At 44.0% G+C, this 27,574-nt stretch overlaps 2 protein-coding genes across 4 annotated transcripts in view; one reads left to right on the forward strand and one right to left on the reverse strand.

Moving 5' to 3' along the window:
- Positions 1-2,143, forward strand: part of KNOP1 (lysine rich nucleolar protein 1) — a 28,242-nt gene extending 26,099 nt beyond the window's left edge. For all 3 annotated transcript variants that reach the window (XM_038763893.1, XM_038763896.1, XM_038763894.1), the window contains one exon: positions 1,977-2,143. In XM_038763893.1, coding sequence (XP_038619821.1) covers positions 1,977-2,066 — 90 coding nt within the window. In that variant the 3' untranslated portion in view covers positions 2,067-2,143. The remainder of the gene's footprint in view (positions 1-1,976) is intronic.
- VPS35L (VPS35 endosomal protein sorting factor like) overlaps positions 2,086-27,574 on the reverse strand; it is a 111,549-nt gene continuing 86,060 nt past the window's right edge. The window contains exons 28-31 of the mRNA XM_038763892.1: positions 24,594-24,759; positions 18,886-19,004; positions 8,237-8,383; positions 2,086-4,034 (exon numbers count right to left, since the gene is read on the reverse strand). Coding sequence (XP_038619820.1) covers positions 3,936-4,034; positions 8,237-8,383; positions 18,886-19,004; positions 24,594-24,759 — 531 coding nt within the window. The 3' untranslated portion in view covers positions 2,086-3,935. The remainder of the gene's footprint in view (positions 4,035-8,236; positions 8,384-18,885; positions 19,005-24,593; positions 24,760-27,574) is intronic.

Here is a 27,574-nt window from a genome sequence, read left to right on the forward strand (position 1 = left end):
TCCTGTAGTAAATTCCATATACAATGGTAAGTAGACTTTTAGACTGTGAGCCCACTGTTGGGTAGGGACTGTCTCTATATGTTGCCAACTTGTACTTCCCAAGCGCTTAGTACAGTGCTCTGCACACAGTAAGCGCTCAATAAATACGATTGATTGATAAGTAACTGGGCTGTTGCTTTATCCCCATTCCAACAGTTTTCCCTCCATTTTTAAACATTGTCTAAAATTCCTCCTTCATTGGGATTTTAGGTATTGTAGTTAATTTGCAAGTGAGGGAATTTGTGAATTCCCAATGCTGTAGTTAGTCGTCTCCTCTTTCTAGCAATGTACCATGGATCTAGCATTAAGGGGAAAATCACCAAGTGCCCAGCCCTTTAGCCTTTACTTTCTCCTGTTGGAAAGTTTAGTGCGGTGAAGGAAACAGCTTGTGGAAAATGACTTAAAGTGAACACCCCAACACACCCTGCAGCCCCAGACTCACTGTTTTGAGCAAGTGTGACTGAAAAACCAAACGTAAGTCATTATGCAAGATCAGAATGGGGACTAGAAAAACCTCTCCTTCAGTTTTGTAGGGCTATTTGGTGTTTATGTGAATAAATCCAGATACGGCAATTGGTAGTATATTTTTGTATAACTCCACTGTCTAATCAAGCAGTAGCGATCCAAGACTGCCCCAGTTCTGTAACTCACCAAAGCCTGAGTCTGGTCCCAATAAAACACCCCCTCACTCATAAAAAGGCACTATTTGAAGTATGGTCAGGAAGAATGAATGCAAGGTACCTTGCATGTGAAGTTAAAATCTTCAGCTTTTGCTAAGCAAGTCTGTTACAGATACATTTTCACTGGAAAGGGCTGAAAGGAAACAGAGTGAACCTTTTATATTTTACTAGCTCAAGGTAAAACCAGGCCAGAAGAGGACATAAAAACAAGAACGACCAATTGTACTAGGCCTTCCGTGCGTGGATCCACCCCTAATACATCCTTACTTCTCTTGCAACATGGGGTTGTAGTCCCAACAGACCCCATGTTATGGAAGACTCTGTGAGCCCGTTGTTGGGTAGGGACCATCTCTATATGTTGCCAACGAATACTTCCCAAGTGCTTAGTACAGTGCTCTGCACACAGTAAGTGCTCAATAAATACGACTGAATGAATGTACGCTATCACCCCTCACATCCGCCCAACAAATTAATAATAATGATGGCATTTATTAAGCGCTTACTATGGGCAAAGCACTGTTCTAAGCGCTGGGGAGGTTACAAGGTCATCAGGTTGTCCCACGGGGGGCTCCCAGTCTTCATCCCCATTTTACAGATGAGGGAACTGAGGCCCAGAGAAATTAAGTGACTTGCCCAAAGTCACACAGCGGACGATTGGCGGAGCCGGGATTTGAACCCCTGACCTCTGACTCCAAAGCCCGGGCTCTTTCACTGAGCCACGCTGCTTATACATTTTTGGATGAAAACAGTGTGATCAAATGAGAATTTGACAACAGGGAATAATTTTGCCTGTGACACTTAGGGTTTCGTTTGGAGTTTGAGGGTCCAGTCGATGCCCAGTTGCTGTGTGGGGTTGGCAGCTGCTTCCATACCCACTGCCACCTTGCCCACCTTCCAAGGATTGTGTGCTGAGGCTTCGCCAAGTCAACAGCAGGGGCTTTGGGCAGGGGAGGTGATGGTGAAAACTCCAGAACGGGCTCTCTCATATGCTCTGCACACAGTAAGCGCTCAATAAATACGATTGAATGAATGAATCTAGGAGGACCCACACACATCAGAGTTCCCAGGACAAACTCGGAGACAGAAAGAACGGTGGGTGGCATCAAAAACATTAAACCCTCTCTGCATAGCCCTAGATTTCCCCAAGCAGGATTGGGAGAGAGTCGCAATTGTTTCCAGCTAATTTCCTTGAAAAGACCGGGGTTGTCCCTGTGGGGAATCAGCCATTAAGTCAACTCTACCTTAACGAGCAGTCAGTGGTGGTTAACTCTGGGATCGCTGAACCACAGGCCTCTCCGAATGAAAACTGCAAGACGCCTTATGTTCTTCCTACTTCGGAGAAGTTGAAGGTAACACAAATAAGAAGTGCAGCCAGTGCGGGTTTATTCGGTGATAACTTTTCATTAAAGGTACAGTGAGCTTCATTCTAACGTTTCCTCCTCGTCTCTTGTGTGACAAATTGTTGCTAATAGGCCTCTGAGAGCCGCATCATCACAATCTCTGAGGGGCAGCTTTCTAACGAATGGATTATTTTACCGTCGGTACGTATAATGGCATCAAGCTTTAGAAAGAGAGACTTAACGGTTCTGTACTAGTTCGATTCCAAAAACAAAAAAAGTGAAAGGGAAGTGCTGTATCTTGGCGGACTATCAGCCTTCCATAAAGCAAAAGGTAATTGGGGGAAAAGGAAGTACTGAGGGTTACAACGCTTATTTATAGTCTTCAATTCTATCAATTCCACTCCAGGATTCCAAAAACAAAAAAAGTGAAAGGGAAGTGCTGTATCTTGGCGGACTATCGGCCTTCCGTAAAGCAAAAGGTAATTGGGGGAAAAGGAAGTACTGAGCGTTACAACACTTATTTATAGTCTTCAATTCTATCAATTCCACTCCAGGATTCCAAAAACAAAAAAAGTGAAAGGGAAGTGCTGTATCTTGGCGGACTATCGGCCTTCCGTAAAGCAAAAGGTAATTGGGGGAAAAGGAAGTACTGAGGGTTACAACACTTGTTTATAGTCTTCAATTCTATCAATTCCACTCCAGGATTCCAAAAACAAAAAAAGTGAAAGGGAAGTGCTGTATCTTGGCGGACTATTGGCCTTCCGTAAAGCAAAAGGTAATTGGGGGAAAAGGAAGTACTGAGGGTTACAACATTTATTTATAGTCTTGAATTCTATCAATTCCACTCCAGGATTCCAAAAACAAAAAAAGTGAAAGGGAAGTGCTGTATCTTGGCGGACTATCGGCCTTCCGTAAAGCAAAAGGTAACTGGGGGAAAAGGAAGTACTGAGGGTTACAACATTTATTTATAGTCTTGAATTCTATCAATTCCACTCCAGGATTCCAAAAACAAAAAAAGTGAAAGGGAAGTGCTGTATCTTGGCGGACTATCGGCCTTCCGTAAAGCAAAAGGTAATTGGGGAGAAAGGAAGTACTGAGGGTTACGACACTTATTTATAGTCTTCAATTCTATCAATTCCACGCCAGGATTCCAAAAACAAAAAAAGTGAAAGGGAAGTGTTGTATCTTGGCGGACTATCAGCCTTCCGTAAAGCAAAAGGTAATTGGGGGAAAAAGAAGTACTGAGGGTTACAACACTTATTTATAGTCTTCAATTCTATCAATTCCACTCCAGGATTCCAAAAACAAAAAAAGTGAAAGGGAAGTGCTGTATCTTGGCGGACTATCGGCCTTCCGTAAAGCAAAAGGTAATTGGGGGAAAAGGAAGTACTGAGGGTTACAACATTTATTTATAGTCTTAAATTCTATCAATTCCACTCCAGGATTCCAAAAACAAAAAAAGTGAAAGGGAAGTGCTGTATCTTGGCGGACTATCGGCCTTCCGTAAAGCAAAAGGTAATTGGGGGAAAAGGAAGTACTGAGGGTTACAACATTTATAGTCTTCAATTCTACCACTTCTAAAGGCTCGACATCAGGTTCATTTGTAGGTGTGAAAGGTAACTGGCAAAACAGGAACTTACAGATGCAGTCTGTAGTTGCCTGATTTTTACGTCCCAACATGCCTTAGAAATTCCTCTCCATCTTCAGATTGATTTGGACACAGGCCAAGGCCTAGACTGATCTGTTCTACGATAAGGGATGCTCACAAGGAAAACACCATGAATTGCAAAGAGGTTCCAGGATAAAGCGCCCACTTCACGATCCACGCTCTGGGGCCTCCGGGCACAGGGTGAAGGAAAGAAAGAGGCAGAGGTTCTCAGGTCCTCGTCTGCAGAGGAAGTCTCAGGGCCAGTTCGGTTAAGTGACTCATTTCTGGCTGTTTGCTTCGTCTTTTGATGTATTCCAGAGTCTTCACCTAACGGGTGAGAGAGATGAAAGGAGGGTTTCCACCTGGTTCACAATTCAGTTTTGATGTGCTTCGGGCTATGAAAAACTGACCCTATAAGTCCGAGAGCTCACGTTCTTCAATCAATTGTATCTAATGAGCGCTTATAATAATAATAATAATAATAATAATAATAATGGCATTTATTAAGCGCTTACTATGTGCAGAGCTCTGTTCTAAGCGCTGGGGAGATTCCAAGGTGATCACGTTGTCCCACGGGGGGCTCACAGTCTTCATCCCCGCTTTACAGATGAGGTAACTGAGGCCCAGAGAAGTGAAGTGACTTGCCCAAAGTCACACAGCTGACAGTTGGCGGAGCGGGGATTTGAACCCATGACCTCTGACTCCAAAGCCCATGCTCTTCCCACTGAGCCGTGCTGCTTCCCCAGTGTGCTTATGGCAAGCAGAGCACTTTACTAAGCACTTGGGAGAGTACAGTATAACAACAGTTGGTGGACGCGTTCCCTGCCTGCTATGAGCTTACAGTCGAGAGGGGGAGGCTGACGAGAATGTAAATAAATTACAGAAATGTTCATAAATGCAGTGGAGCTGAGGGAGGGACTGGATAAAGGCTGCAGAAGGGAATGGGAGAAGAGGGAACAAGGGTCTAGTCGAGGAAGTTCTCTTGTAGGAGATGTGCTTGCCAACAAGGCAGGGAATGTGTCTGTTATATTGTATCGTACTCAATCAATCGTATTTATTGAGCGCTTACTGTGTACAGAGCACTGTACTAAGCGCTTGGGAAGTACAAATTGGTAACATATAGAGACAGTCCCTACCCAACAGTGGGCTCACAGTCTAAAAGACTGTGAAGCAAGAAGAGAGGCTCACAGTACTCTCCCAAACACTTGGTACAGTGCTTGGCACACACTAAGCTTCAACAAATAGAATTGACTGACACCTCTAATATGTCCTCCCCTGTCTTTCCCATCACTAGACAACACCACTATTCTCCCTAATAATAACAATAATAATGATGGCATTTATTAAGCGCTTACTATGTGCAAAGCACTGTTCTACACGCTGGGGAGGTTACAAGGTGATCAGGTTGTCCCACGGGGGGCTCACAGTCTTCACCCCCATTTTATAGATAAGGGAACTGAGGCCCAGAGAAGTGAAGTGACTTTCCCAAAGTCACACAGCTGACAAGTGGCGGAGCCAGGAATTGAACCCATGACCTCTGACTCCAAAGCCTGGGCTCTTTCCACTGAGCCACGCTGCTTCTCTAAGGATTTGCGCACAACGTGGGGCTCGAACCCACAACCCTGAGATTAAGAGTTTCATGCTGTACTGACTGAGCCCGCAAGCTTGGTGCTGTCTGACTCATCTCACACTCCACCCGCATATTCAATCTCTCCCCAAATCCTGTAGGTTCTACTTTCACAGTATTGCTAAAATCCACCCTCTCTTTTTCCTCCAAACACCTGTCCTATCCCTCCTTGACTAGTGCATCTACTTCTTTGCTGACCACCCTGCCTCCATTTCTCCTCACTCCCGTCCATACTTCTCTCCGCTGCACGGATCATTTATCAACCAAAACAATGTCCACGTCTTCTCACTCCTCAAGAATCTCCAATGGCTGCCCGTCCACCTCAGCAAACAGAAATTCCTTACCATTGGCTTTTAAGAGAAGCAGCGTGGCTCAGTGGAAAGAGCCCGGGCTTTGGAGTCGGGGGTCATGGGTTCAAATCCCGGCTCTGCCCCTTGTCAGCTGGGTGACTTTGGGCAAGTCACTTAACTTCTCTGGGCCTCAGTTTCCTCATCTGTAAATGGGGATTAAGACTGTGAGCCCCCCGTGGGACAACCTGATCACCTTGTAACCTCCCCAGCGCTTAGACCAGTGCTTTGCACATAGTAAGCGCTTAATAAATGCCATTATTATTATTTAAAGCAATCAGCTTGCCCCATCCTATCTCATCTCACTGATCTTCTACAGCCCAGCCCACACACTCTGCTCCTCTAGCACCAACTCTGCCCAGATGTCATATCAAGCGCTTAGTACAGTGCTCTGCACACAGTAAGCGCTCAATAAATACGATTGAATGAATCTATCTCGCTGCCAACCCCTTCCCCATGTCCTCCCCCTAGCCTGGTACACCCCCCGGCATATAGGCAAGACCACCACTCTCTCCAATTTCAAAGCATTATTAAGGTCACATCTCCCTCCCAATTAAGCCCTCTTTCTCCCAACTCGCTCTCTTCTCTGCATCATCTTTGCTCTCAGATCTGTGACCTCTGGTCATCTGACATTCACCCCACTCCCAACTCCACAGCACTTATGTACGAATCTTTAAATTATAAATTATTTATTCATATTAATGTCTCTCTCCATCTAGACCATGAGTTCGCTATGGGTAGGGAACTATCTGCTAATTTTGTTATATTGTACTCTCCCAAACACTTAGAAGAGTGCTCTGCACACAGTAAGTGCTCAATAAACACCATTGATTGGTTGGTGCAATAAGGCTTTGAAGGTGGGGAGGTTGTTTCAGGCCAGAGGCAGGATGTGGATGACCGGGGGTGAGTGGTGATAGCGACGAGATCGAAGTACAGTGAGGAGGTTGGCATTAAAAGAGCGAAGTCTGTGGGTTGGATTGTAGTAAGAGAGCAGCAAATTAAGGGAGGGAGGGGCAAAGCGATTCTTGCCTCGGTTTTTGCCCAGAATCCAAATCGCTAAGCCTTTTCAAAGAGGACAGGTTGGAGGATGCGGCCTTTGAAATAAAATTAGGTATGTATTAGCTTATGCTGCAGAATGTACTTATAATCAGATTCATTTGCAGTTACCCAGGAGTGTCAGATTATGCTTTCTCTGTTTTCAAATTCTAACCACTTGTAAACTCATGAAACTCCCTTATACGTACCCCAGTACTTAGTACAGTGCCTGGCACATAGTAAGCGCTGAACAAATACCACAATTATTATTATTATTATCTCTTACAGTCCTTAATATTCAAATGACGGTTTTCAACATTGCTCATTAAAGGAGGTCTTTCCACCTGACCGCCCCTCAAGTTTATCTAGCCCACGGCACCACCAGCTTTGCCGAGGACCTAGACGAAAAATCACAAGACCGAAGAGGCTGCAGGGATCAGAATGGCTAAATGTCAGTCGGGTCATTTTCACAACGTATAGTTGCCTTAGGATCGAATACGTATTAACGTTGCATGTTCACTGTTTGAATTTTAACTGTGAGACTTTAAAATGATATGGCACTTTTATTTTCCAAAGTCTCATTTCTCTCGCCTGCCCACATAAGCAGTATGGCTCAGTGGGAAAGAGCACGGGCTTTGGAGTCCGTCATGGTTCAAATCCCAGCTCTGCCACTTGTCAGCTCTGTGACTTTGGGCAAGTCACTTAACTTCTCTGTGCCTCAGTTCCCTCATCTGTAAAATGGGGATGAAAATCATGAGCCCCACGTGGGACAACCTCATCACCTTGTATCCCCCCAGCGCTTAGAACAGTGCTTTGCATACAGTAAGCGCTTAATAAATGCCATCATTATATACAGCACAGGCCTAGGAGTCAGAAGGACCTGGGTTCTAATCCTGCCTCCGCCACTTGTCTGCTGTGTGACCCTGGATATGTCACTTCTCTGTGCCTCTGTTATCTATAAAATGGGGATTAAGACCAAGAATCCCACGTGGGACACGGACTGTGTCCAACCTGATTTTCTCCTCTAGTCTGTATGATCATTGCAAGCAGGGAATGTGTCTGTTTAGTATTATATTGCACTCTCTCAAGTACTTGGTTCAGTGCTTTGCACAAAGTAAGCACTCAATAAATACATCAACTGAATGAATCACAATGAGCAATATCAGTGTGAGGTAGAAAAGGGCAATGGTTCATTTTCCCCCACTTTGCAGATGCCGACAACCGAGTCCCAGGGAGGTTGTCGTCTGTTTAGTATTATATTGCACTCTCTCAAGTACTTAGTTCAGTGCTTTGCACAAAGTAAGCACTCAATAAATACATCAAATGAATGAATCACAATGAGCGATATCAGTGTGAGGTAGAAAAGGGCAATGGTTCATTTTCCCCCACTTTGCAGATGTGGACAACCGAGTCCCGGGGAGGTTGTCCCTTGCCAAGTGTGACTCAGTGGGTCCGCGGCAGGTTCGGGGCTGACGTTCAGGACAGCCCCCACTTACTGCCAGAGAGGAGCCAACTCTTACCATGGTCTTGGTGTCCGCGAAGCCATGCTTCTGAGCGAGGTTCCAGAGGTTAACTGACAGTTGGTTGAGCTTATTGTTCCGCAGATCACCGTGAGCTAAGATGCTGTTGAAGAAGGACAGAGCCAGCACGCTCTGGCGTTTCAGAGTCTAAAATGAAAAAGTTTAAAATGAAAATTCGCAAAGTTACGAATCCGGCCTTCAAACAAAAATGGGCCGTTTTACTATCGGCGGTGTTTCCGTATCCAGTGTGAGGGGGGTTAAAATGAAACAGAGGACTGCAAGTATTCAGCCGTCACTTCAGGGATAGAAAAGTACAGGACCCGACTCTCTCTAGCAGCTGGTTTCAAGTGCTTTTGTTTCTACAGCTGCCAGCACGGTGGCCAATAATTACTGTGGACATCCCTATAATAATAATAATTTTGGTATTTGTTAAGCACTTACTATGTGCCGAGCACTGTTCTAAGCGCTGGGTAGATACAAGGTAATCCGACTGTCCCACGTGGGGCTCACAGTCTTAATCCCCATTTTCCAGATGAGGTAACTGAGGCACCTCAGAGAAGTTAAGTGACTTGTCCAAAGTCACACAGCTGATAAGTGGTGGAGCCGGGTTTAGAACCCACGACCTCTGACTCCCAAACCCGGGCTCTTTCCACCGAGTCACGCTGCTTCTCTATAGTGTAGCAAGCTCTTTAGGTAATTTGCAATTATGGTATTTTTAAGCACTTACCTTGTGTCAAGAACTGTGTTAGACACAAAGTCTAACCTAATTATAATATTATTATAATTATATATTATATGATATATAATTATATATATAATTTTCTATATATTATATATTATAATTGTTATAATTATAAGACACAAAGTCTTTTAAACTTTCTGTGATTGTGTGTTAGTCTTTTAGACTGTGAGCCCACTGTTGGGTAGGGACTGTCTCTATATGTTGCCATCTTGTACTTCCCAAGTGCTTAGTACAGTGCTCTGCACACAGTAAGCGCTCAATAAATACAATTGATTGATTGTTGGGGGCTGGGGTAGATACAAGGTAATCAGGCTGGATAAGGTGACTGGACCTGGAGGGAGGGGGATTTGATCCCCATTTTCCAGATGAGGTAACTGAGGCACAGAGAAGTTAAGTGACTTGCCCAAAGTCACACAGCTGATAAGTGGTGAAGCCGGGTTTAGAACCCACGACCTCTGACTCCCAAACCCGGGCTCTTCCCACTGAGTCACGCTGCTTCTCTATAGTGTAGCAAGCCCTTTAGGTAATTCGCAATTATGGTATTTGTTAAGCACTTACCTTGTGTCAAGAACTGTGTTAGACACAAAGTCTAACCTAATTATAATTATAATATTATCATAATTATATATTATATTATATATAATTATATATATTATATTATATATTATAATTATTATAATTATAATAAGACCCAAAGTCTTTTAGACTTTGTGTGATTGTGTGTTAGTCTTTTAGACTGTGAGCCCACTGTTGGGTAGGGACTGTCTCTATATGTTGCCATCTTGTGCTTCCCAAGCACTTAGTACAGTGCTCTGCACATAGTAAGCGCTCAATAAATACAATTGATTGATTGATTGATTGTTAGGTGCTGGGGTAGATACAAGGTAATCAGGCTGGATAAGGTGACTGGACCTGGAGGGAGGGGGATTTGATCCCCCCTTTTACAGATAAGGGAACTGAGGCACAGAGAAGTGAAGTGACTTGCCTAAGGTCACAAGGCAGACAAGTGGTGGAGGTGAGATTAGAACCCAGGCCCTCGGATTCCCAGATCTCTGTCCTTTCCACTGGGCCTCATTGTTTTCCCACTGTGTTCTAACACTCGTATCTGTAAGTCAGAAACAAGAACTCTGGAGAGAGATGCTGATGCCCAATGAACCCAACAGAAGTTCAGGTTTGTTTCTTGACGTGCAAGGGTGACTGCAGCCCCCTGGAATACAAAAGAGGCCTTTTTCCGCCAATTGGGGCAGCTCTTTTTAAGAATCACAAAACCCTCAAGTGATGAGAAGTAGAAGTGCCACAGGGAAAACCATTAGGATCACACAGGTGCAAGCCAACAATTATGTAGGCTACTGGAAAAAATATGGGTTGAGAATCAGGGGACCTGGGTTCTAATTCCAGTTCTACTAACTTGCCTCTGTGACCTTGGACAAGTCACTTAACTTCTCTGTGCCTCAGTAAAACGAGTAAAATGGGGATTCAGTAGTTGTTCCTCTTCCCCACTAGACTGAACCCCACGTAGGACATTCTCTGTTTGACCTGATTAGCGAGAAGCAGCGTGGCTCAATGGAAAGAGCGCGGGCTTTGGAGTCAGAGGTCACGGGTTCAAATCCCAGCTCCGTCAATTGTCCGCTGTGTGACCTTGGGCAAGTCACTTAGCTTCTCTGTGCCTCAGTTACCTCATCTGTAAAACGGGGATTAAGACTGTGAGCCCCACGCGGGACAATCTGATCACCTGGTATCCTCCCCAGCGCTTAGAACAGTGATTTGCACATAGTAAGCGCTTAACAAATTCCATCATTATTATCATTATTATTATCTTGTATCTACCTCAGTACTTGGCAATACCTCTGCCATCATTTTACATTATTACATTATGACATTTTTGTCCTGGGGCATACCATAAACAGAAAAACTACAATCTCTTGCTTCCATGCAGGTCAGGTGGGTGGTCCTGGGCAGTGGAAAATGTTCCTTCTACCAAGATCCCTAAAATAACTCAAAAAAGTTCAAATGCTTGTTTTCATCAAATATAAAAATAAATGTCAAAAATTTTGCAACTTTAGACTTGAGTCACTCATGGCCAACTGGCAGCAATAGCAAGAGCTAATTTAAGCCCATGGGCAGATCTGTCCCTCATTTAAAAATAATTTCAAATGATGAACTCATTATCAAACATTCAGTCACTTCTCCCAAACAATGAAAGCCCAACAAAACAGAGCAAGTCATTTTGTTCGAACGCAACTGTTTTTCTGGCTTCAGACTTCAAAAACAAATGACAGCTGAAGAAGAGATTGTGACACGTCACAATACCCAAATGCAAGAGCCAGGAAAGAGTCACTTGACAAGAGCACCACAAAAATGAATCTGATTTTAAGGAGCTATGATGGGCCAATGCAGTTTGGACACCAACTCTCTCGGTCAATCGATAGTATTTTCTGAGAGCCTATTATGTGCAGAGCACTCTTCTGGGCATTTGACAGCATACAGTAGAATTATCAATCAATCAATCAATCAATAGTATTTACTGAGTGCTTACTGTGAGCAGGACACCGTATTTGGGAGAATACAATATAATAGAGTTGATAGACACATTCCCTGCCCACAGGTAGCTTAATAAGCATGTTCCCCACCCTCAAAGAATTATCGGGGATAGTGAGTAGTGACTGAGTTCGAAGTACTGACATGGGAGTTGGAGGGATGGAAACCGGGAAAATTAGAAATTAATCATCGAAGGCCTCCTGGAGGTGGGATTTCAGAAGGGCTTTGAATATGAGGAGAGCTGTGGTCTGCTGGATATAAAAAGAGTAGTTTTTTCCAGGTAAAGATTGGCCACAGGAGAGATAAGAATGAGATAGGATGAGTATGTTGCCAACTTGTATATGTTGCCAACTTGTACTTCCCAAGCACTTAGTACAGTGCTCTGCACACAGTAAGCGCTCAATAAATACGATTGATGATGATGATGATGATGATGAGTAGGTGAGGTTGAAAAAAATGAAGGCCGAGAGGTGGGGAGAAAGCTGATTGAGTGTCTTAAAGCCAGTGGCCCAGAGTTTCTGCTAGATACAGACAGGAATGGGCAGCCATTGGAGGTTTCTGAGGAATGGGAAGATGTGCACAAAATGATGTTTTCGAAAAATAATCCAGGGAGCGGTGTGAAGTAACGACTGTAGAGAAAACGGACAGGAGCCTGGGAAGCCAGAGAGGAGGCTGATACGGAAGGCAAGTTGAGATATGACAAGTGCTTAAAGGAAGGGGTGGATTCCGGGCATGTTGTGGAGGGAGGACTGACAGGCTTTGGAGACAGACTGAATACAGGGGTTGAAGGAGGAGGTGCCGGGGGTAATGTCAAGCCTATGGGCTCGAGAGAACGGGCCGGGTGGTCATCTGGTTAACTGTGAGGGGGAAATTTGGTAGAAGAGGGGATTTGTGGAGGAAGATGTAGAGTTCAGTTTTGGAAATGTTGAGCTTGAGGTTCTGGTGAGGCAGCCCAACACTGATGTCCTGAAGGGAGGAGGAGATGTGAGTTTGTAGAGGAGGAAAGAGGTTGGGACAAGTGAGGTAAGTTTGAGAGTCATCCACGTCAAGGAGGCATACAGTAAGTGCTCAATAAATATCACTGATTGATTGAGAGTGCAGTCCATTTGATTTCATTCATTCATTCATTCAATCGCATTTATTGAGAGCTTACTGTGTGCAGAGCACTGTGCTAAGAGCTTGGGAAGTCCAAGTTGGCAACATCTAGAGCCGGTCCCTACCCAACAACGGGCTCACAGTCTAGAAGGGGATTTGGCAAGGAGGTGGTCATTGGTACTGTTGGAGAGAACATTCTCGGTGGAGCGAAAGGGGCAAAAACCAGGTCCTTTAGGGCGAAGAAATGGCCAGTTCCCCTCACTGCTTTTCAGCTGCAACTCTTCTAGATTGCAAATTAAAGGAGGGTCCTCTCCTCACATCCCTGAAACTCCAAGAATGAACTGCTAGAAAACTAGCTGCAGAATGATGGCCCGTGCCCCATACTAATGAACAGATTTTACCCTTGGCTTGAGTCCTCCATAAATCTAACCTGACGTCTTGCTGGCTTGTGCCAGTCTACCACTGTAACAATGAGAAAGCAAACAGATTTGACCCTGTTGGTGAAAACGACCAGCTAGAGTCCTACTCTGTAAGCGAGCCGACCTGTACTCTTGACAGGGTATACCCCATGACAGGGTATTGGTATTGATAGCTCTTACTGAGTGTCTATGGTAGGCAGCACAGTGTTTTAGTAAGTGAGAAGCAGCACGGCCTAATGGATAGACCAAGGACCTGGGTTCTAATCCCGGCTCTGCCACTTGTCTGCTGTGGGACCTAGGGCAAGTCACTTAACTTCTCTGGGCCTCAGTTACCTCATCTGTAAAAATGGGGATTAACACTGTGAGCCCCATATGGGACAGGGACTGTGTCCAACATGATCACCTTGTATCTACTAAGGTATGGTGCCTGACATATAGTAAGGGCCTAAAAAATACCACAATTATTATTAGTGACAATGGTGTCACTAACATCAGTGACACCACTTCATCACAGCCAAAAGACTGGAATTCGAGAGCCTTCTAACACCATTCAGGAGATCAAACGAACACTGTACAACAGAAACAATCCATTTTAAGCTTAAATCAAAACAAATACTTTACTTAAGCTGACAAATGGTTTCTCTGGAGACACCCCTCCTCCCCCCATAACTAAATTTCACTGAAGTGGGAGCGGTTTTGAAAGTATGATCAAAGAACATTATCCATTAAGACTGCTGTTCTGAAGAAGCATTTTATGGTAAGAAAAATCAATTTACATTTATGGGCTTTAAATCAACGATCCATTAAAATAATATCATTAGGATGTTTGTTCATGTAATGAGAAACCATGCTGAACAATACTAAAAGAATAGGGGACTAAACCATATTAATGAAAAAAGGTCTTCAATCCTCCTCAGGGGTTTCAAATTCTTTTTAAGTTTCTTTTTATCCTTCTATGACACAGGCCTCTTCCAGAAAACTTCAAGGTTCTAGATTAGTTATTTTTTTTTTAATTTTAACGCTATTTGTTTAGCGCTTACTATGTGTCAGGCACTATATTAAGTGCTGAGGTAGATACAAGCTAATCAGGTTGGACACAGGCCACGTCCCACGTGGGGCTCACAGTCTTAATCCCCAGTTGACAGATGAGACAACTGAGGCATACTGAAGTGAACTGCCCTAGGTCACAAAGCAGACAAGTGGCAGAGCCAGGATTAGAATTCAGGTCCTCTGACTTCCATGCCTATGTTCTTTTCCACTAGGACACACTGCTTCTGCTTACCTCAGACACCTTCAGATAAATAGGAACCATCCCCTCTGGTTCCTTGAAAATACATTTTTTCCAGAGCTAAACCTGAAACTGAGGGGCTCTTCATTCTCAACCTTAAAGTCAGAAAATTCAGGCTGAAAATGCTTTTAACAGCTGCAGAACACCTTCTCGCTGTGTGTGGTGAATTCCTACATTTCTTAAATTTGTACTGCCTCAATTTGGATGTGTAATATGACTACCATTTCCTCAGATACTCAGGTTGATGTGCTGATTTTCACATTGGCGCCATCCATTTTCTATCAGGCCCAAATAAGTCTACATCTTTTTGTAATACACCATTCTCTTTGGTCCCTCATTTTAATTCAACTCCCACTTAAAAGCAGAATAAATATTCCCTAAAAATTCTCGGCCACGTTTCCCTCTGAAGAAGTTTTTGATTGTTAAATATTTTCTGCTTAGGACTACTCTCCAAAAAGAATACTACAACTGTACCTAAATTGCACCAAGCTATATAATCTCATGTTCTGTTGTTTGCTTCGGGGTTCTAGTGGCATAAACTAGGGTATCCTGGTTACTCATCATTTTTTATTGCAAAGTAGCCTTTTGCAGCAGGATGATGTTTCCTCGCAAATGAATTATTGTAGATTTATGTTATATATGCTTTACAAATTCTAGCCCCCTGCACTGCAGTATGCAATACAGTGTGTAATATGCAATTGCAATCTGGTCTTCAGAAAGCAGGAGGATGGAAGCTGACTCCAAACATGGACTAGAGGAAGAACAAGCAAGTTGCAAAAACAATCCAATGTGAAAAACATTTCCATTTTCCCTGTTCGCCACTGATGATTCTCTTTCAGGCTGAAACCTATTAGATCAATCGCAGAAAAGGCACGGGGCACTAGCTGATTACCCTCCTCAGGTATTTGAGAGTAGTAGATGTATAAAAGAAAAATATCTTCCCTTATTCTCTTAGGTTTCCCAACATTCTCTGAAGTTGAACAGCTTTAACATTTTTCAGGAAAATGTAGGTTTTAATCCTACTGACATCACTGTACCCTGAGAAACTATTTTAGGTCCCCAAAGCCTGGGACGCTGTGAACTCAGCTCACGGAGCCCAGGGTCTCCCTGGGGGAAAAGCCAGACTTGGAGGAAGATAAAATCCCCTAACGGGAGTTCTAGAAGGGAGCTGGAGGTTCCCAGCATCTTTTGGAGGGCAATTACCCCTCCCTCTGCTAACTCCGTAGAGTAGGAGCCCAAATTTTGATTTTATTCGGGAAATTAAGCAGCCATGTGAAAGGAAGTCGACCAAACTGTTTTCTTCCTATCCTGCTGAGTTCATTTTTAGCCTACTGCAGTATAATTTCCCAGGCCTGATTTTGTTGTAAGTTTACATTTTGTTAAATTTTATAGTTACTCCTTGGCTACCGTAGTTTTTGTAAGTGGATCTCATTTGCAGGTTGTTCGGAACAAACTGTCACTATCTATATAATATTGATGTAAAATGTATCGGTCTAGAAGGAGACTTAGAACACTAGGAAAACACAGACCAATCAATCCTGTTAATGGATTTAGTTGCCAATACATGGAGCAAAAGATTTCACTAGGAGGAGACTATAAGGGCAATGAAGTTGTGAACTCTGGAAACTCTGGAAAATCTGGTCACTTTACTCCTCGGCCTTTATAAAAGGATTACACTAAAGAGTTGTGTGGAAGATTCAGAAAAAAAAATGACTCCTAGTCTAAGCAGACTTCTTCCTCACGGAAAGCAGTGTGGCCTAGTGAAAAGAGGGCCAGAGAACCTGGGTTCTAATCCCGGTTCCACCACTCGCCTGCTGGGTGACCTTGGGTAAGTCACTTAACTCCTCAGGATCTCAGTTTCCTCCTCCTACTTAAATCCTATTCTCTCCTACAGAAGACCATGAGCCCCAAGTGGGACGGGGACTGTGTCTGACTTGATTACCTTGAATCTACTCCAGTGTTTAGTAATAAGCGCGGAAGTATTAATTATTATTAATTATTCTGGTAGTTAGGGCAGCCAAAGCTAGCAGGGATGGGATGACTGGAACTAAAGAGGCATTCCCCGGAGGCAGGAGCGAGACAAAGGGAAAGAGAAAGCAAGGACGCAACAGGGAATTAGTTTGTCTAACAAATTTGCTGTGCTTCCACTTCCCTGCCAAGATCAGCCCTCAAGAGAGTTGAGTGAAAACAGTAGAGAGTTGGGATTTGAGGAGATGACTTAAATATCCAGGGAGGAGAGGCGGTTGAAATGGCCTCGGAAGAGTTGAGTGAAACCTGTATAGATCTGGCCTGCATATCCAGGAGAGGCAGTTAGAAACAGACAGCCTCAGGCTCCAACCTGCCTACCTTATGTTAAAATCCATACAGGCAGTCACTAAAGTTCTGAGCAGCACTGCACTCGCACTGCAAAAGTAATTTTATCTAGGTAAACCTAGTCTGAAGTTATTTAACATCTCAATTATTTAGGAAAAAATGAAAGCTCATATGTTGCATGACAGAGAACATGTCACAAAACCTGGGAGAATGAGAAGGGAAAATAGGATAAATTATACTAATTCCCTGCTTGGTGGGGGCGGGGGGGGGAGCGGGGGGGAGTGGAGGGGAGGTGTCTGTTTTTCTCCCACACATTTGATAGCCATGTGTCACTCTGCATTAAAGGCTATGAAACAATTCAGCAGTAGGATAACAAACTTTTGCTTCACAACATCTCCCACTCTTCCTCTCCACACAAACAGCTACCACTCTTTTACAAGCTCTGACCCTGTCATAGTTAGCTTACTGTATCATACTTTTTATTGGTGTCCCTGCCTTCCAGCCTCTCCTCCTTCCCATCTCTACTATACTTTGCTGCACGGATCAATTCCCTGAAGCATTTCTCAGCCTACATCTCTCAAAATCCTTCACTGGCTTCCGGGGACCCTCTGCATCAAACACGGACTCCTCAGAGTCAGCTTAAGGATGCTCCACCTATGCATCAAACCTTCCCTTTCTGCTCTCTCCACTCACTAGTCCCCAAATCACTGTCGGCATTCCTGCCCAGGCTAACCATTCGACGCTTAGAACAGTTAGTAAGCGCTTAACAAATGCCATCATTATTATCTAACCATGCCTCACTCACAATTCTCCCATCACTGCTCCTCCTCACACCCCTCTAGACTGTAAACTTGATGTGGGCAGGGAATGTGACTGTTATATTGTGATATAGTGCTCTCCCAAACGCTCAGTACAGTGCTGCGCACACAGTAAGCACTCGGTAAATACGAAGGACTGACTGATCACCCCCACAGCTTGGAATGTCTTCGCTCTCCCAATCTGAGAGACCACAGTGTTCCCCACATTCAGAGCCCTCCTAAAATCCCATATCCTCCAACAAATCTGCCCCAATTAAAAAGTTACATGAGGTGTCTGTTTTTCTCCCACACATGATAGCCATGCGTCGCTCTGCATTAAAGGCTAGGAAACAATTCAGCAGTAGGATAACAAACTCTTGCTTCACAACATCTCCCACTCTTCCTCACCACACAAACAGCTACCACTCTGCTACATTTCACTCATTCAATCGTATTTATTGAGCGCTTCCTGTGTGCAGAGCACTGTACTAAGCGCTTGGGAAGTACAAGTTGGCAACATATAGAGACGGGCCCTACCCAGCAACGGGCTCACAGTCTAGAAGGGGGAGACAGACAACAAAACGTGGACAGGTGTCAAATCGTCAGAACAAATAGCATTAAAGTTAAATGCACATCATTAACAAAATAAAGAGAATAGTAAATATGTACAAGTAAAATAAATAGAGTAATAAATCTGTACAAACATATATACAGGTGCTGTGGGGAGGGGAAGGAGGTAGAGCGGGGGGGATGGGGAGGGGGAGAGGAAAAAATGGGGCTCAGTCCGGGAAGGCTTCCTGGAGGAGGTGAGCTCTCAGTAGGGCTTTGAAGGGAGGAAGAGAGCTAGCTTGGCGGACGTGTGGAGGGAGGGCATTCCAGGCCAGGGGGAGGATGTGGGCCGGGGGTCAACGGCAGGACAGGCAAGAACGAGGCACAGTGAGGGCTTGCTGCTATAAGCAGCAAAACTATTTAGGAACTTGTTTATATCTATCCTTTGCACAGTTGTGTGTATAGGTTTATTCAAAGGTACATTCAATGACTAATTCTTCATTATTTGCAAATATTTTTATGTTTGTTCCTCGATTAGGGAGTAGAAGCCCCTTTTGTAGAGGTTTATTCAAACGTACACTCAATTACTTATCTTCATTATTCTATTTGTAAATATTTTTTACGTTTGTTTCTCCATTAGGGAATAAAAGTTACTTGTGGGCAGGGAATGTGCCCATTCTTTGTTTTGTACTTCCTAACCCCAAGTGGACACTCAGTAACTACTAACACACTACTGTAGCTGTCAGAACTGTCTGCTAATAAGCACAGCCACCCTAAGTGAAATACGTTTCATCTCACCATAACTTTAACCTCCCATCTTCTCTAGAAGTATTCTTCACCCCAGGCCTGCATGACTGCATTCTTTCAGAGAGAGCAATAAAAGTGGAAAAAGTCGAATCACAGTGTACCTCATCCTTTCCCAGAGTCTTGAGGTGCTCCAAGATTTGTGCGACCACCGTCTCACAGAGTTTGTTATTTTCAGCCAGGAATTTCGCGTCTCCACCGTAGAGATTGTCATTGGAATCGACTGAGTGAACAAACAATGAGAAAAAAAGTTCGGTCAGGTTAAAGAGTCAGTGATCCAACAGCATCAACTGCTGGCAGGCCTTAAGAGAAGGAGGGGCAAAGCCTAATGGAAGTAGGACGTTAGCAACTGCAGAGATATCATCTATCTTGTTTGTCGAGAGTCTTGGCTAGCTAGAGACCTCTGCCTTCGCACACCCTAAGCTGCGGACGGACACCACAGTTCTTGAAAGAAAATCCTCTTTGCAGCTTGTACGAAGAGAAAAATGATTTCATTCCGTGTTTTTTTTTTTAAATCGCATTTGTTAAGTGCTTACAACGTGTCAGGCACTATACTAAGTGCTGGCAAAGATACATGCTAATCAGGTTGGACACGGTCCTTGTCCCACGTGGGGCTCATGGATTTAATCCCTGTTTTTACAACTGAGGTAACTGAGGCACAGAGAAGTTAAGTGACTAGCCCAAAGGTCACACAGCGGACAAGGGATGGAAATGGGATTAGAACCCAGGTCCTTCAGTCCCCAAGGCCCATGCTGTATTCACTAGGCCTCGCTGCTTCTCAGCTATTTGGCCCTTAGTTCTGACTGCTATTATCCCTGTGCAGGGAACGAAAAAATTTCCTTAGGACTTGGAAAGGACTAAAGAGCTAAAGGAGAAGGGGAAGAGATTGGGGCCTGATAACCATGCCAGAGACTTAAAATAAGCTCACGTTCAAATTTTCTAGGACCTGATTAAACATGGAAGAAATAAGGAGTTCAGGAGGAATTACAGGCAGATCCCCCCTGTATTTCCCCTGTCTCTCCTCCTTCCCTCGCTCCCACACACAGACGAACCTGCTTTAAAGAAATGGATTCTGTGTACCTGCCAGAAACACTCTTTAATGATTAGCTCTGGATCCTCCAGAAAAAAAAGTCTATTGCAATGTTAAAAGGTCAAAACAAAACATTACATCTTAGAATGAAGATGCTCACGGGTCTACTAACTAGACAAAAGCAAAGAATCTTTAAGAGGTACATGTAGTGGCAAGTGGCCAAATTTAAGGGAAAGTACAAGAGGCAAAACAGCACTTCTGAGCCAGCAAAAGACTGAAATGTTTTATAAAGAACAAAGCTGTTTCGCCTTTCGTGAAATCTGCGGGCCTTGCTCGAGGATTTGTCTTAGCTGCACTGAAATTTGAAAAACTGGATGTATGGTACAAAGCGGGGTTCCACTCAGGATTTATTCCGGTCTTTACTGAAAAAGTATTCAAGAACTGAAAGTCACTTTTGCTAGAGAGTAATTTATCACGGTCTCTCATCACAATCATCACCATATGGTATTTTCATTACGTAGTCATTTCTTCATGACCCTGAAGAATAAGATCATGTCCCCCACCCTGCCTTCAAAAAGCTTAAAACGACAACTTGGAACAGCAGAGATGACCCACTGAAAGTTTAAGAAACACGACAGTACTCCCGGAAAAATGAGTAACCCCTCTTAAATCATGGGAGTCACAGGATGTCAGTCGTCACATAGATATATTAAATCAGAGTCCTAGCCAAAGAGCTGGGGTACCGATGATCACATTCAACAGACATCTGAGGTTCACACTGAGGAAAGATATGCTTTAAGTTTCATGGCTGAACCTCAAAGCTTTAAGAAGCTCACCAGAATATTCAATGACCTCATGATAATAGAGAGCCCCTAGTAATAATTATAAATGTGATATTTGTTCAGCGCTTACTATGTGGCAAGCACTGACGGTAGCTATAAGGTAATTAGATGAGACACAGCTCCTGTCCCATAAGGGGCTCTGAGACTAACTCCTATTCCGAATATCAGTGCGGTCTCATCAAGAATTACAATTGTAAGATTCCTAAAGATCATATGGGAAGCAACATGGCATAATGGATAGAGCACGGGCCTGGGAATCAGACGTAAGTTCTAATTCCGGCTCTGCCGCTCGTCTGCCGTGTGACCTTGGGCAAGTCACTTCACTTCTCTGGGCCTCAGTTACCTCATCTGTAAAATGGGGATCAAGACTGTGAGCCCCATGTGGGACAGGGACTATAGCCAACCCTATTTGCTTGTATCCACCCCAGGGCTTAGTACAGTTCCTGACACATAGTAAGGGCTTAAAAATACCATTATTATTATTATTATTTATCATATACATTATTTCCCTCTGATAACAGAACCAGAATAGGAAGAAAAGTTAAAAAATCAACTACAGGTTCCCAGACTGAGTCATGGGTTTGTTATTTTATAGTTAGCAAAGCTGCAACGTGACTGATATTTGCAATAAATCAGGCATGACAGCTATTCCCCTACAAGTTAAAGTATTAGGTTCAGTCATTCTACCTCTACCTTATTTCTTGGGGGCAATAAAACCACAGCTGTTGAAGAAAATCCCCATGTCTGCTGCTGTAAACCAGAATAGTTTCTTGGGCAAATCCCGACTCCTCTTTTAGAGAGAAAATCTACTGAGCGACTCTTCTTATTCCGGTCTGCAATCACACACCTCTTCCATTTAGAGTAACATTGAAAATACAAACAAAATGTTACCAGCCAGCCCTTCCTCCTTGCTTCCCAGCCTTTACTTCAACAGTAGCCGGCAAACATTTAGTGAGCTTCCAGGGGCACACGGCATTCTTCCTATTGCCCTGACAATTGCTACTAACCCGGGGCCACATCATACAGCACCATCTGCGAGGCAGATGGAAAGTTAACAAATCTGCTGATTTTCTCTGGGAGGAAAGGCAGAAAAGGGCCGCGATAATGAATTCCTCATTCTGAGTCACAGTGTGTATCCCTCAGGGTCTGTAATTGCGGGTAACGTGCACATGTGTGTACATACACGCACACACACACACACATCCTTTGAACTTGAAGAAGACCTCACAGACGGTGAAAGTCATGCACGGCTGCACAGGCAACCATAAAGGCCAATCCGGGAATCACAGTTCCAACCATTCTGTGTACACACACACACACACACACACACACACACACACACACACACACACACACACACACACACACACACACAAATTTGTTGTGCTGTTGTGTTTGCATGATGTTCACTATGGCCTAATAAGGAGCAGAGTGACCTATCGGAAAAAGCATGGGCCTTGGAGTGAGAAGACCTGGGTTCTAATCCCTGCTCTGCTACTTGTCCGCTGTGTGATCTTGGGCAAGTCACTTCACTTCTCTGTACCTGTTTCCTCATCTGTAAAATACAAGCAAATCGAGTTGGCCACGGTCCCTGTCCCATGGGGGGCTCACGTCCCCACATGGGATGTGCTCAATCCCCATAAAATGGGCTCAATTCCCATTTTAAAGGTATGTGAACCTGGGCAAGTCTCTTCACTTCTCTGTGCCTCAGTTACCTCATCTTTAACATGGGGACTAAGACTGTGAGCCTCACATGGGACGGGGACCGTGGCCAACTCGATTTGCTTGTATTTTACAGATGAGGAAACTGAGGTAAAGAGAAGTGACTTGCCCAAGATCATACAGCAGACAAGTGGCTTAGTACCATGCTCTGCACACAGTAAACACTCAATCAATACAATTGATCAACTGACTGACGGACTGATGCAATGCTATGACATCAATCTGAAAACAGGGTTGATGGAGGCAGGAAAGGAGGGAACGGGCGAGGAGGGAAGAAGGCATGCAAAAATCCCAGAGAAGTATGTTTGTTGGAAGGTACCTTATACTTCCAATGGTCTAGTGGGGAGAGGGGAGACAACTTACATTCTCCCACCAAATCCATCTCCTCATCCTCACTTCATTCATTCATTCAATCGTATTTATTGAGCGCTTACTGTGTGCAGAGCACTGGACTACCTCCGGCATTCTGCTTAGCCTGGCCTCACTGCTCCCATCTAGGACCTGGCTGAAGCGGGATCCTTCACAGGCTAGGCCGTGGACAGGAGCCGCCGCATATTTTATTCAATTCTGCCTGTTATTCTTGTTCCTCTCCTGCCAACTTGGACTTTAGTCCATCTCTATCTATCTATTTATTTATGTATGTATTTTACTGGTACATATCTATTCTATTTATTTTATTTTGTTAGTATGTTTGGTTTTGTTCTCTGTCTCCCCCTTTTAGACTGTGAGCCCGCTGTTGGGTAGGGACTGTCTCTATATGTTGCCAACTTGTACTTCCCAAGCGCTTAGTACAGTGCTCTGCATACAGTAAGCGCTCAATAAATACAATTCATTGATCCCTAGCTCACCAATGGAGAGGGAAAGAAGTTAGAAGCCCATGAGGCCCTGGCCAAGGCTGAAGTGAGTGGCCCCTCTCTATACCCTGGCATCAGCCAGGCAGAGGACTCTGGTGATGGCTCCCCCTGAGGCATTCATTCATTCATTCATATTTATTGAGCGCTTACTGTGTGCAGAGCACTGTACTAAGCACCTGGGAAGTACAAGTTGGCAACATATAGAGAAGCAGCGTGGCTCAGTGGAAAAAGCCCGGGCTTTGGAGTCAGAGGTCAGGGGTTCAAATCCCAGCTCCGCCACTTGTCAGCCGTGTGACTTCGGGCAAGTCACTTAACTTCTCTGTGCTTCAGTTACCTCATCTGTAAAATGAGGATTAAGACTGTGAGCCCCCCGTGGGACAACCTGATCAGCTTGTAACCTCCCCAGTGCTTAGAACAGTGCTTTGCACATAGTAAGTGCTTAATAAATGCCATCATCATCATATAGAGACGGTCCCTACCCAACAGTGGGCTCACAGTCTAGAAGGGGGAGACGGAGAACAAACCAAAACATATTAACAAAATAAAATAAATAGAATAAATATGTACAAACATATATACATATATACAGGTGCTGTGGGGAGGGGAAGGAGGTAAGGCGGGGGGTGATGGGGAGGGGGAGGCAAAGAAGCAGCGTGGCTCAGTGGAAAGAGCCCGGGCTTTGGAGTCAGAGGTCATGAGTTCAAATCCCGGCTCCGCCAATTGTCAGCTGTGTGACTTTGGGCAAGTCACTTAACTCTCTGTGCCTCAGTTACCTCATCTGTAAAATGGGGATTAAGATTGTGAGCCCCCTGTGGGACAACCTGATCACCTTGTAACTTCCCCGGCGCTTAGAACAGTGCTTTGCACGTAGTAAGCGCTTAATGAATGCCATTGAAAAAAAAAAGAATCCTGGAGTGGCAACTCCACACCTGGACTCTTCACACAAAAGGGAGCCTGCTACATCATTTCCTTTCCTCTCCAGCCAGGTCCCGAATGCCAGACCATCAGAGGCCAAACTGGCAGAGGCCCCAAGAGCAACTCAGTACCTTATCACTTCTACTTTCAACGCTCCCAATGGAGCAACAAGATAAAAGCACAACATTCAGCAGAAACCTTTCATGCCCTCATTTAAGTGATTTAGCTATCCATGTTAATATTCTACTTTTGCCTCCTGGCTAATTTAACCAAACAGCTTAGCTTCCCAAATTATGCAGTGTTGGAGCAATTGAGAGGGAAAAAAAAGACCCAATGGTTTTAAAGAACCATTGACTTGGCATAGTTGACATCAAAATAATCGGGAAGACTTCTGATACGGAATCACATTCTACAGTAGGCGCAAGCAAAAGGGGAAAATGCACAGATACCTTTGTCTACATGGTATATGTAGGTCTCTTGGCCCACTGCCGAAAGGAGATGCAAAACATTGGTGTAAATCCGGATTTTGTCATCACTGTTATCTTCCCAAGTGTAGTCCTGGATTACATTTAGCAACCCTCGCACAAGAAACAGAACACCTTGCTCTGGATGATCCTGAAAGACAACCGGAGGTTAACAATCACCCTGATGAGAAAATAATGAAGACACACTGTAGACTGTAAACTTGTTATGGGCAGGGAATGTCTCTGCTAATTCTGTTGCACTGTACTTTCCCAAGGGATTAGTACAGTACTCTGCACATGATAAGGGCTCAAAAAATGCGAGCAAAGTAGAAAGCAATTCAGAAGTCAGTTCTTTTCCACAATGCACCTCACCAGCAAGGCTAGTGAACAGTGGAGTCTGAAAATTGCTAAGTTTCATCAGTCTTAATCAGTAATCACCAGATGAAACAGAAAACCCTTTTTGTCTTCCAGTCTGTGCAGGGGAAAACCACTATTTATTTATCAGCTGCAAAGTTGAATCTCGCAAATCACACACCCATGGTTCGTTTGCCCGTGTATAAAAGAAGACAAGACACCACTTATCTCTCGCAGTTATGAAAACAAAATTCCTCATCGTGAGGCAGAGACCTTGGGGAAGCCTCCTGGTTAGGAGAGATCATTAACGGCAAGACATGGAAATACAGTAGCCAGTTTCACAAGGTAAGATCTACAGTTAACACGAAATTCACAAATACCAAGGAGGACTCTCACATTCTCTCGAATGCCTTAATACTTGGGTTCAGAGGGTACGAGAGGCAGTGCACTCATCACTAGCACCAGAATCATTTCCTGCTTGCAGGTTCTCAGTCCCCAAGTCCTCACAGCTGGGTGGAGGCTTGCCATCATTTACGGAAGCCTCCACGTTGAAGCCCTGAACAAGGCGGGATTTGCCTCCTCTGCAATACTTCCAAGCACTGGTCCACCGTATTTAAGGAACTGGTTTTGGAATCGATAATTTTACTGACTTTTCTGATCATTTGGATTCATTTTAGACGATACAACTACAGGAGTAAAAAGTTCAATACAAAGAAGGAAATAGGAAGGAAACTGTTTTGCCTGCCTGTTATGGGTAAGCTGTTAGCCATTACATTTCCTGCCTGTTTTGAGGAAGCTACTACCCATTAACTTTCCTGCCTGCTTTGGGTAGGCTGCTACCCATCAAATCCCCTGCCTATGGCCCAGTGGCTAGAACATGGGCCTAGGAGATGGGAGGACCTGGCTTCTAATACTGGTTCTGCCACTTGTCTGCTGTGTGACCTTGGGTAAATCATGTAACTTCTCTGTTCCTCCGTTGGGGAGGTGCTAAGAAGCAGATTGTAAATAAGACCAAACTCCGTGAAGGACATTTCTGGGTAAACAGATACTAATATGCCCCTAGCTGGAGAATGGCAAGGAATTTACCCTCTCTTAAAAAGAGTCTAATGTCCGTTCAGTGAGAAGCTGAAAAAATGATATGGTCGGGCAGTTAATAAGTAGAACTTTTATTGATTTCATTTTGCTTACTGTAAGAGTGGATTTAAATCTACATTTTTGAACACTTAGTGTCTTGACCTTTAACAAAGTCTTCTTTTAGCTGCCTCTTTTGGAATGAGAAATTGCGAGTTCCTCGGTTACCTCAGCTATAAAGACTGCGAGTCCCATGTGGCACAGGAACTGCGCCCAACCTGCTTTGCTTGTATCTACCCCAGCGCTTAGTACAGTGCCTTGCACATAGTAATCGCTTAACAAATATCATAATTATTACTATTAGCTTTCCACTACCAGAGAGGATGTTCAGGCGAACTTCTGAACCATCTCTCCTGTAATAAAAGTCTCTCCTTGGGGTTCATGCCCTGACACATTCAAAATTTAAAAACACAATTTATTTTAATGGACTGATGCCAAGCAGTAGAGCATGTCACTGAAATCCAAGTGAGTCACATTTTTCTCTCGTTAACCCACTGACTTCAAGATGTGATGATGCATTAGTTTTATAGAAACACTAGTTCCATTCTTGCCACAGAATTAATAGCAGAGATTTTTTTCTTCGACTCTCAACCTCTAAAAATCATGACAATAAAATGATCTTGTAGTTGGCTCCTTATATCAATTTTACTGATCATCTGTTAAAATCAAATGATCCAGTGATACAAAGTGTTTATTCAGATCTTGATACAGCCACTCATCATGATGGGCAACAGTCTGGTAAACTTCAAATGTCACCAGGGGAGGAGGAACAGGGTGGCTGGAATGTTTAATACTGATATTATGAGTATTATTATGCTATGCATTAATCTAGCTGAAATCCTCACCACCGAATCATAAACAAATGACACTGATCAAAGCTTAAGGGAAACAGCGTGGCCTAATGGATAGAGCACGGGCCAAGGAGTCTGAAGGATCTGTGTTCTAATCCAAGCTCCACCACTTGCCTGCTTTGTGACTTTGGGCCAGTCACTGAACTTCTCTGTGCCTCGGTTACCTCGCCTGTAAAATGGGGAGTAAGACTGTGAGCCCCATGTGGGACAGGAACTGTGTACAACCCAATCACCCTATATCTACCCCAGTGTTTAGTACAGTGCTTTACAAATGTCATCATTATTATTACTTAAACCGAGAAAGGTCTCCATTAAATGTAAAACAACATGTGGGATATGGGCTGCTGGCTGCCATTTGCTGAAATGAGATTGGCGAAATGAGAGATAACTCAAATTTTCACTGCAGCTAGAATTCACGTTTGAATTGCCACGTGCACTTCATTCTTAATCATCACTCTTTCAAATTTAGACAAATTGTACAGCTCATTAGCACTGGCCAGCTAGTTAACAATCACATTTGCTAATTCATCGATGTTAGCTTTCCTTTGTTGTGCCCTACTGCTCGTTAATGCCCAGATCTGTAACTCACACTTGAAAAATCCCTCTGGCTCGTAGAATAGCATTCCATTT

Source organism: Tachyglossus aculeatus, chromosome 21 (genome assembly GCF_015852505.1).
Source record: "Tachyglossus aculeatus isolate mTacAcu1 chromosome 21, mTacAcu1.pri, whole genome shotgun sequence".
Classification (NCBI taxonomy): domain Eukaryota; kingdom Metazoa; phylum Chordata; class Mammalia; order Monotremata; family Tachyglossidae; genus Tachyglossus; species Tachyglossus aculeatus.